Here is a 10,978-nt window from a genome sequence, read left to right as displayed (position 1 = left end):
TTCCAGTGAAATATATTTATGTTTGTGGTTGTAATGTGACAAAATATGGAAAAGTTCAAGGGGTATGAATACTTTTGCAAACCACTGTAGGTTTGTTTTTGTATCTAATGTGCTGGTTGTTCCAAATAAAACATATACGCGGAGAAAAGTTATGTTTATAAATTAAAGATCATGCCAGCAGCATTTGTTTATGAAAATTTGATAAATTGACAGGGAGTTTTTCTATTTTAAAATCACACATAAGTACAAACTCAATGTAGTTCAGCTACCACACCAGCAGTCACCGTCAACACACACAAAGAGAATGTGGTTAAATGTTCATAAAGCGTTTGAAATCGACCCTTTGAATTATTTTATATTAGTATCAGATGCAAATCAAACAGTTTGTAACAACAGTTTGGTTTAATTATGGTTTACTTGAAACTTGGGTTTTGTTTTGAAATGAGAACATGCAAACTCAGCTTACGCAGTGGTCATGCAGCAATTTGTGGGAAATGTAGGGTAGTTTTTGTTTTCTTTAAATAACTGTTGTTAATAGTGTAACGACATTTTTATGTCTTTTTTTTTATTCTCTGTAAAATAAGTCGCGTTGAAGCGTTTAGTCTCTGGTTTAGTTGTGAGATTGTGGTGACCATGAGTCAGAGCGTATGTGAGTGAAAGACTTCGACAATATGTACAAAATAAAATATATATGTTGTTAGATAAATGTTTCTGAATTGAGTTATTTCAGTTGATTTTTATTGATGGAGAAAACCCCAGAGAAGGTGGCTGTTAAGTTCATTGCGTCCAGCAGAGGTCGCCAGAGGACGGCGTCATTCTAAAGATCCTCGTGTCATTCACGTGCTGACCCGTAGGGGGCAGCACAGCCGCCATCCTTGTCTCCCCGGCTGGCGAAGAAGCCAGCTCGTAGAAAGAAAACAGAGAGGACTCCTTTACTGTCTTTCAAAAACATTTGTTATACCGTTAAAATTTACTAACACGCGATCTTAGAGAGATCAAACAAACCGCCGGAATTCCAAGATGGCGGCTGTGAGCAACATGAGCAGAATATACGGGTCCTGTTTTCACGCTGTCCGTCAGGCAGCAGGGCTGAAGACGTCCCGGCTCCTCCAGCGTCGGTCCTTCAGGTTCAGCGTGAGTAAAAACCGTTCAAAAGTTCCCAAAACCGAGGAAAAGACACCGCGAGGGCGAGCCGAGGTCGAGTTATCTAGAGATCAAGCAGAGGTTATTGAAAACCGGCCTGATTTTTTGTGGGTCTCTCCGACTGCTCACCCAAAAATGATCAAATTTGGCCAAATGCATTAGCTGCAATAAAACGAATAAGTGCAAATAAACCTGTTTTGTTGCAACAGGTAGGAAATAATTCAAGATTTTACAAAAACGCGGTTATCTTTAATTATCGCGATGACTGGAGTTGTGAGCTGGAAAGCTAACATCATTAATATCACTATTTAGTGTCTTTAAAGCAGCTACGTCAAAGCAAACTAATCCTGCTATGTTGTTTTAATTAAAAAAATCAACTTTGGGTAATTTTGTTTATTGTTTAAAATCTGAAGCATTGACATTATGTGGATCTTGTTCTGATGCTAATAGCTAGCCGGTGTTGTGCGAATTTCAGTTCCCCTGTGAAAATCTGTTCCTCCTAGTGGTTAAACCTTAGAGAGAATCACTGTTCCAGGCATAACGTCAGACCAATCCTATGAGGGAGGCGCTTCCAACACAGGGGAAACAGATTTTCACAGGGGTACTGAATTTCGTACAACACCGGCTAAAGTTGTAGCTAGTTTCCTTCCATTGGTCGAACGGAGGGGCGTGACGCAGAAACCTGCAGGTGTACCAGTTCATTTACAACACCTACGGTTGCACCTGCACGTCAGCAGTGCTTCAATACAGGTCATAAATTCAAGGATAAACATTTAAAATGGAAATATTTAGTTTTTCGTGCTCTAAATTAAACTTTCAAAACAATTTTTCAACATTTGTAAACATTTAATTAAAATTAACTTTGAATTTTTTACATGAATCCTAATTAAAATCCAATGGAAAATCATTTTTGTCTCAAGAAAATTCAACTTAAACAGGGGCAAATATCTAATTATCATCCAAATTTAGTAAATATTTTGTGTTTTGCATCAGAGTCAGTGTGGTTGTAAATTTATAGTATAATCCAAATGTACAAATCAGTTTTCTTTGTTTTTCTACAAATGCAATACTTTTTAAGGTTTTTTTTTACCCGAACAATGTGTTTATTTTATTTCTAAATGTTTCTCGACTTCATTAAAAATGTATTTAAACATATGTATATGAGTGTTTTACTCGGTCATGTTTCATTTAGCTGTGTGTGTAATGTAAATGTTCACGTCACAGTCTGTTAGTGAGGCACTCCCTCACAGTTCCAGCACACCCGTGTAAATAAAACATTTTGTTATCTCGTGTTAAAATGAAGGAAACTATTATAGCCTCTTCTTTTGTGGCGGGACAATGGAGAGTTTATTAAAATAGAAACATTTTAGTCTTTTTATCTCCTGCTGAAGTAGAAGGACAGGAATGTTACTGCATTTGTTGTGTGAAAATACTCGCAGGATGCACTGAAACATCGAGTTACAATTAATTACTGGACTAGGGGAAGATTTATTTTTAAATCTTTGCCTGTGACTCTTGAAATGGGTCTGTTTGTTGATAAGTTTCGTGTTTTTCCTCCCTCAGGCCGTCGTGCAGCAGCAGCCCGATGACTCGTCGCTGGATAAGCCTCAGTTCCCCGGAGCCTCAGCAGAATATGTGGACCACCTCGAATTCATCCAGCCCAACGTGATCTCGGGCATCCCGGTGTACCGGGTCATGGACAGGCAGGGTAAAATCATCAACCCCTCTGAGGACCCTCAGGTACGCCCGCCTCATCGCCAACAGCATTTCAAACTGCTCCTGAAACTCTGCCGTCTGATTTCGTCCCTCTTCCCGCTCAGCTCTCCAAAGAGACGGTGCTGAACTTTTACCAGAAGATGACCTTATTGAACACGATGGATCGCATCCTCTACGAGTCCCAGAGACAGGTGCGCCGTTTTTTTCTTCTTTGCACTTCCTGGTTTTGAGCATCGTGAATGTGACGCATTGTTTTTTTGTTTGTTTTTTTTCTGTTAAAGGGTCGAATCTCCTTCTACATGACTAATTACGGCGAGGAGGGGACGCACATCGGCAGCGCTGCAGCTCTCGAGCCAAACGACCTGGTTTTTGGTCAATACAGAGAAGCCGGTGAGGTCTGAGTAGCTAAATGTTTTCATAGTGTCTTAAAGGGCTTGTGACATGCATATTAGTCAAATACAAAAAGTCAAAGAAAATATATTTATATTTAAGAAACTTAGCATAATACACATGATTTTATCTGTTATGTCACATAACTAGCATGTTTTCTTTTGAATTTGGCTCAGCTAAATTGAAACAGGAAGTGACATCAAAGGAGAACTCTTTAACAAAGAAAACTGTTTTTTTTTGTTTATTTAAACTATTATTTGATCTATGACTCTTTCTCATCTCTCTATAATAGTGATTAAAATAATCTAAAGAAATATTTTATTTTCTACAGTGTGTGTTGTTAGCCATTTTAGCAACCCTCTTTTTACATTCAGACATTCCCCTTTGACATCACTTCCTGTTTCTTCACATGCAAATATCTCAACAACTGTTTATCTCAGCGACGTGAAATCTTTTTTTTACAATATGTCATCAATGTTATCCTTCCAGAAAAACGTTCATATTTATTATAAAAAATTTGATGTCACAGGCACTTTAACTATAACTATGCATTAGCTTATGTAATCAGGCTGCCAGATTCAACTGATATTTTAATAAAAAAACACAGAACTGACTATAACCAAGTCAGTTTTACAGATTCTGACCTAGAATTTGGCGTGATAGTAGCTGAGATCTTTATTTGAAATTCTGCTTAGACTTTATTCTAGTCAATGAAGTCTGTTAGCAAAATATCTCATGATGGATTTTAACGACGCTCATTAGATTTACATGAAGTCAACCCCATTCAAGTCGGCCCCACAGCTAATTAGGAAACACAAACATGACTCGATACATTTCACAGAGATTGAGCTAAAACAAAAAACAGCCGCAACCTGATCGGAGTCTGAAGCTTTGACCCAAAAAGCAACAAGGGATGTGCCTTCCTTCAAGCAAAGCTCGGCTTTTACTTTTATCTTCCAAGGAGTTTCAACCCGCCGGGCATGTCTGTGTAAAACAAATTTTCCCTCCGTCTGTTGTGAGTCTATGCAAAGCTCGGCTCATGCAAACATCTGAGCCGACGGCCTGCTTTCTGAAGAAGCACTTGGCTGAAACACGTGAGGTGAACGAGAAAACCCTGACGACTTTTCAGCCCGTTTGTAAATAAATATATTAAAGATGGCCGCCACATATCACTCAGACGTGTCTCTAAGTCTGTTTTATGGATCATGAGCTGGGATCTGTCATCCCTGCCACTTTTAAACCGTTTCCGTTTGACCTGGCAGGAGTTCTGATGTACCGTGGTTTCCCTCTGGATCGCTTCATGGCTCAGTGTTACGCCAACGCCGACGACCTCGGGAAGGGCCGCCAGATGCCCGTCCACTACGGCTCCAAAGACCTCAACTTCGTCACCATCTCGTCTCCTCTGGCCACGCAGATTCCTCAAGGTGAGTTGCTGTTTGCACCTCCTCTGTCTTCTTGTTGTTGTTGTTGTTTTTTAAAGATCTAAAAAGGTTTTCGATTTTCCGTCGCACCCCCAGCGGCCGGAGCTGCGTACGCCATAAAGCGCGAGAACGCCAACCGGGCCGTGATCTGTTACTTCGGGGAGGGGGCGGCCAGCGAAGGGGACGCACACGCCGGCTTCAACTTCTCCGCCACGCTGGAGTGCCCGCTGATCTTCTTCTGCCGCAACAACGGCTACGCCATCTCCACCCCCACTAACGAGCAGTACAGAGGGGACGGCATCGGTAAGCTCGGGTTTGGATTTCCGTGTGAACTTGACCCCATCCTTTTTTACATCTGATCGGTTTTTTTTTGTTTGTTTGTTTTGTTTATGTTTTTTGTTTCTCTCGTTCTTTAGCTGCCCGCGGGCCGGGTTACGGCATGCTGTCCATTCGCGTCGACGGCAACGACGTGTTTGCCGTGTACAACGCCACGAAGGAAGCTCGCCGCCGGGCCGTGGCTGAAAATCAGCCTTTCCTGATCGAGGCCATGACCTACAGGTGAGAACCTTACAAAAAATACAACCTCGTATTCTTCACAGATAAAGGATGATGTGGTAGCAGCTGAGAGTAGGGCTGGGCGATATGAGGAAAATCTTAGATCCCGATATTTTTCGGCTGTATCGCGATACACGATATATATCACGATACCTCCAAAATCGATGAAAAAAATGATTAAAAACTGATCAAAAATAATTTGAATACTGAATCTGAACAAATTTAAATGTTCTGTTTTAACCATTATAACCATCAGTTTCTCACACACGTGGAATAATTGCTTCTGTCTTTTTGTTGTCGACACTCAAGATCAGGTGTGTCAAACTCAGGTCCTCGAGGGCCACAGTCCTGCATGTTTAACCTGTTTCTCTGTTCCAACACACCTGATTCAGTCATTTAATTACCTCTTTAAAGTCTGCAGAAGTCTGTAAATCATCTGGTCATGAACATCAGGCGTGGCTGAGCAGGGAAACAAGAAAACATGCTGGATAGTGGCCCTTAAGAACTCAAAAATGAATGGATCATAGCAGCAAAAAAGTGCATCAAGCAAAAGGGAAAAATAAACATTTGAAACAAAAAGGTGCTCTTGTGCTTTCAACATAAAACATATAAAATTATAAAATATAATGGCTTTAAAATACAAAAATAAAAGTAGAATAGAATAGAATAGAATAGAATAGAATAGAATAGAATAGAATAGAATAGAATAGAATAGAATAGAAACATCACGCAGGGAAATTCAGGTGTAGTAGCAGCAGCGGATACATACATCAATCCATGATGTATGTTGTATGTAATCCAATGCTGTGTGACATTATCAATTGTAGCAATAATAATAGAATTAAAGATAGTAACAATAAAAAATAAACATAGATCAAAGTAAAAATAAGAAAAATAATAATAATTAGTGTACTACCGGACTATTCCGGTAAGTAACGATAAACAGTGACGATAAACTCGACTGATCCAGAACGGGATGTTTTGCAAATTACCGCATTTTGTTCGACATCCTCGTTACAAAATCCAAACTACAGATTATTAATCTAATTTATCTGAGTTGTCTTCAGTTTTAGTCTCATGCTCACCCGAATCTCCCGCTGCCGCCATGTTTTCCCTACGCACTCTCTCCGCGTCCAGAAGGGAGGGGGCTAGTGATGCGTTCAAGTGTGTCGGAAAGGCAAAACTCGGCACGATAATTTATACTCGATTTTTTGAGGTATTTCGCTAACAGACAAGTTAACACTAAGGATGCTCAGCTGCTGCCACACCAAATATTTTAGCTCCTTTTCTAAATTTAGCCATTTTTATTTTGGTGTTTTTGTTAAAATCGCTGCGAAGGTTCGTTACCTTCAGGTGAAAATGAGGGGAAAAAACCTTCCCACGCCCAACCTTTCTTTGAGTTTACAGATGAAACAGCTTGTTTAGACAGTAAATTTACTGATGGTTTAAATAAATGACAGAATAAACAACAGAAAAACAGGTTTTCTGGATCCGTTCATCCTCCTGAGAGCTTTGAGTGTTTTATTGTTGCACAAAGGATTTTCGTGACATCTTGACGACTTCCAGGAAGAACCAGAAATGCCAAACGGGAAATTAATTTAATTGAGCTTTTCGATCATGCTCCACCTGTTCAGTCTCAGCGTTTCTCCTCAGACGCTTTGAGCCGTTCATACCTTCAACTGTGACTGAAAGGCCTTACGTTTTGAACAACTCCCTCTAATATCCAATGATTAAGTCATTAGATCAATAAATCAGCCTTAGTTTTTTTTTTCTCCTCCTGGCTCATAATCGTCTCACAGCAGCTGAAAACATCTTTAAAGACACCAGAAAAGATGTTTGAAGATGTTTTTCTGAATGTCTGAGGGTCGACTCCAACATTCAGACACTTTAACTGAAAACTGATGATTCAGCGTTAACAAAATAATAAAAAAAAATTGCAATGTAGCTTCTTCTGCGCACTTTAGCTGTTTTAAATGTTAATTTATTAATCTTTTCCTCAGACATCTCTTCAGTTCCTTTTAAAACATTTTTAGCTGCTTTAGCTACTTCCTGAAGTGGTGGGTTCAGCCAACTTCTTTAACCACCAACCCGCTAAATGAGAATCATAACTCTTACTCTAAACCGCCATACAGATTAGAAAATTACTGTCTGTGTAATAGAACTAATACTTTTATGTTTAAGCAAGTAATTCATGACATCCTTTAATGACCTAGATTTTCCTGGCATGCTGTTCATCTGCAGACAGAATGATTAAAGTCAGAACAAGATCTGCTAACAACAATAATCATTCTTAGATATCACTTGTGTTTATCTTTGTGTTTTCCATTGACCTTGTATCAAATCTTGCTAAGATGACAGAATGCTGTATATGAGGCCTCTCGAGACACAGGGTGCAACAGAGTGAGACAGTGAGCAGTGTGGAGAGACTGACAGAGAGGCACAGAGACAGGCCACGTTCTCTGTGTTCCTGTTGTTGCAATAAAACTCAGCTGATCATCTCACGGAGTACCTTCATTCTTGACCAGCGTATTTCTGTCTCTGTTGTTAAATAAATATTGCCATAACAGTCTGTGTTCAAATTAGCAGAAGCTAATCGAGCTGCTAACAGTTTCCAAGGTTAGCAAAAAAAAAAAAAAGCTAAATCGCTAAATGAGAAGCTAGTTATGCTATTAGCAGATATTAGCGTAACTGTGCCTACCACTAATTCTTATGCTACTTTTTAGTTTTTAGCTTTCATTTTGCAGCTTTTAGCTAGCTTATTACCAATTTTGGCTTTAAGTTAACCTTATGTTACTTTCAGCTAGTGTTCTGCTTCTCATAGGTTATAGCTACTCTTCTCAGAAGTAGCTGGGTAGAAACATCAAAAGGCTTAGCAGCTAATGTAGAAGAAGACACTTCTGCTAAATTAATTTTAAGCCAAGCCTGTTAAATTAGCTTTGAGCTAAGCCTGCTAAATTTGCTTTAATTAAGCCTTTAAGCTAAGCCTGCTAAATTTGCTTTAATTAAGACTTTAAGCTAAGCGTGCTAATTTAGCTTTAAGCTAAGCCTTTTGACGCTTCTACCTATAATCTAGCACTTAGCATTTTTTAGCTCTTCAGTGCTAAATTATTAATATAACTCATTAAAACTCTCATAAGTTCAAGAAAACAAAAGTTAAAGTAAAATATAGAAATGTTAAAAGCAAAAAAATTTCAGCTTTGTTTGAACCTCAAACTTTGGACCGTATATTTCATCCATCCTCACAAACACTAATGATGGTCGGCATCACAAATATTTAATTTAAGGACACATTAACCATTGATTTGTGGTAAAAAAAATAACAATAAATTAATAACGCAGATTTTTTTAATCTTTATAAACGTTTTATTTCTCGCCATCATTCCAAGCCAGTGAGTTCATTACCTGAAAAATGTTGTAAGGTACCTTTAACTTCTGTTTGCAATCAAACATCAAGGGAAACATGAAGATGACCGACCAGGAAAGTATGCAGAAAGATGTAACGAGTGATTATATTTTTACTATGTTTTAGTTGGCCAACCTGTTCAGCCTCGGGCGGTTTCATCAACGTTCAAACCAGATCAAATTTCTTCACGTTGAACTCCCCCCCACTAATAACTCCACAATAAACTCTGTGTTTTTCCACAAGCCACAGTCAAAACTGAAACTCAAAACATTTTGTTTCATTGTCAATAAAATGAGTTTGAGGTTTGCAAATACTTAAATCACATTTTATACTGCATCATTCAAGTTTTTATAGTTGATGTGAGGAAATTAAATTAGATTGTATTACTTTTGTTTCAGATCTTGTAATTTTAAGAATGTTTCAGAGATAAATAAGTCACGAGTTAAGATTTTGAACAAAGAGAGTGAAACTTGTTTACTTTCAGAATCGGGCACCACAGCACCAGCGACGACAGCTCGGCCTACCGCTCGGTGGACGAGGTGAACTACTGGGACAAGCAGGACCACCCCATCTCCAGGCTGAGGCACTACATGACGGCCCGCAGCTGGTGGAGCGAGGACGACGAGCGCGGCTGGCGCAAGCAGTCCCGCAAGACGGTGATGGAGGCGTTCGAGCGCGCGGAGAGGCGCCTGAAGCCCAACGTGGAGCTGATGTTCACGGACGTGTACCACGAGATGACGCCGGGCCTGAGCAAGCAGAGGGAGGCCATGTGGAGGCACGTGCAGCAGTACAAGGAACACTACCCCCTCGACCTGTACGAGAAATAACTGCGCCCCAGAAGTGGGACTGACGTTAACCGCACCCCGTGTTCGTGTAGCGGAGTTTGTCGTTTCGTTCGGGAAGAAATAAAAGGGTCAAAACTACATTTCCACTCTGTTACATAAAAATAACAGTTCTACAGCTTTAGTCATTTAGTAAAGAAGTGGTCCATATTTGAACACGTTAGCAAACACAGCTAACTGATATTAGCCAGTACAAAAACATGGCGGCTGCTCGTTCAGTTTTACAGATTCGGAGTTAAAAATTGATCTAGTGTGATTCACATCAAGTACTAGGTAATTATAAAATATCTGATCAAATGCGGGTTTTGATTTAAAGAAACTTCATATTTTCTCAAAATAATACTGAAGTTGTTTTCAAAAGAGGGAAAAACAAGTTTACTGTAAAAACCAGTGGAGAAAAACCCTTCCACATCCAAATGAACAACGTAGGAATTGCTGCCTGGCAAAATACTCCCACGCTGAATTTTAGCTCAATATTTGCAGTGATCGGCGCAGTTCCCCTAAAAGCCTCACATTCAGCACTTTAGCCTTTTTTTGCTAACTTTAGAAACTGTTAGCAAACAGATTACTTTCCACTAAATTGAGTTCCGTTAAGTTCTCTAAATAATTTACAAGTGTTAAACTTCTATTTTTGGCACTCATGAATGACATTATCACCTCTTACAAGCAGTGCTAGATGTGTCACTCTGTGTTAGCATCTAGCGTTGTTAGCTAAACTTCAAACTAAAAGCATCAAAATTATTTAAGTATAATATAGAAATTGGCTATATGGTAGAGAAGGTATCCAACTTCAAAAAGTATTTAGAAATAATCAAGAAATGTTTTTATTCTGAAAGGGGTAAACTGGAAGTATCACAAGTTAAAGCTACAACTGGTTTTGATTTGGCCAATTTGCCACAAATGATCCTGCCCACTTTCAAAACAATAGAAAACAGGTTTTTGTCAGTCCACCCTTTTTTTTGGTTTATTTTTAACTGTAGCATTAGCGTAGCAAAGATTCTTACTAAGCCAACTCTGGTTAGCTGTGCCCACCTCTGAATATTTGTAAAATTCAATAAATAACCATCTATATAGCAGCCATCTTGAAGTGTCTCATCTTGAAGGTTGAAGATGTAAATACAGTGATTACACCAGCCTGCAGATTGTGATATTTTGCTGACAGACATGGCTAACAATCTTACACAAGCATGAACAAACTGCACCACTCAAACTTGATTGAAGCTGTAAGTGTAGGAACCCTGGATACTTCCTGTAGGATTTTTTTGTGTCTTCGGTTGTGTTACATTCACAATAATCAAACTTCTTCCAGGATTTTCAGTTGTTTTGTTTTGAGCTACAGAAGAAAAAAAAATGGTTTGAGCTCAATAAAATTAAAATTCAAAGAACTGGTGATTTAGGCTCTTTATTAGTGTATCTGTATTATCTGGTTTTGAGGAAATACATTGAGTTGCTCTGTTGTGACTACACACTTCCTCTGGATGTTTCTGTTGAAAATAAAACCTAGAACG

At 39.1% G+C, this 10,978-nt stretch overlaps 1 protein-coding gene across 1 annotated transcript; it reads left to right on the top strand.

The window, feature by feature from the left end:
• The first annotated feature begins 865 nt into the window (after positions 1 to 865).
• bckdha (branched chain keto acid dehydrogenase E1 subunit alpha) lies at positions 866 to 9,594 on the top strand. The gene is made up of 8 exons (XM_014025364.1): positions 866 to 1,134; positions 2,707 to 2,883; positions 2,964 to 3,050; positions 3,141 to 3,249; positions 4,512 to 4,673; positions 4,767 to 4,973; positions 5,087 to 5,228; positions 9,113 to 9,594. The coding sequence occupies exons 1-8, from the start codon at positions 1,021 to 1,023 to the stop codon at positions 9,453 to 9,455; spliced, it is 1,341 nt and encodes a 446-aa protein (XP_013880818.1). The 5' UTR covers positions 866 to 1,020; the 3' UTR covers positions 9,456 to 9,594.
• Positions 9,595 to 10,978: the final 1,384 nt, after the last annotated feature.

This window comes from Austrofundulus limnaeus, unplaced genomic scaffold, assembly GCF_001266775.1.
Source record: "Austrofundulus limnaeus strain Quisiro unplaced genomic scaffold, Austrofundulus_limnaeus-1.0 Scaffold471, whole genome shotgun sequence".
Classification (NCBI taxonomy): domain Eukaryota; kingdom Metazoa; phylum Chordata; class Actinopteri; order Cyprinodontiformes; family Rivulidae; genus Austrofundulus; species Austrofundulus limnaeus.
This window is presented reverse-complemented; position numbering and strand designations above follow the sequence as displayed.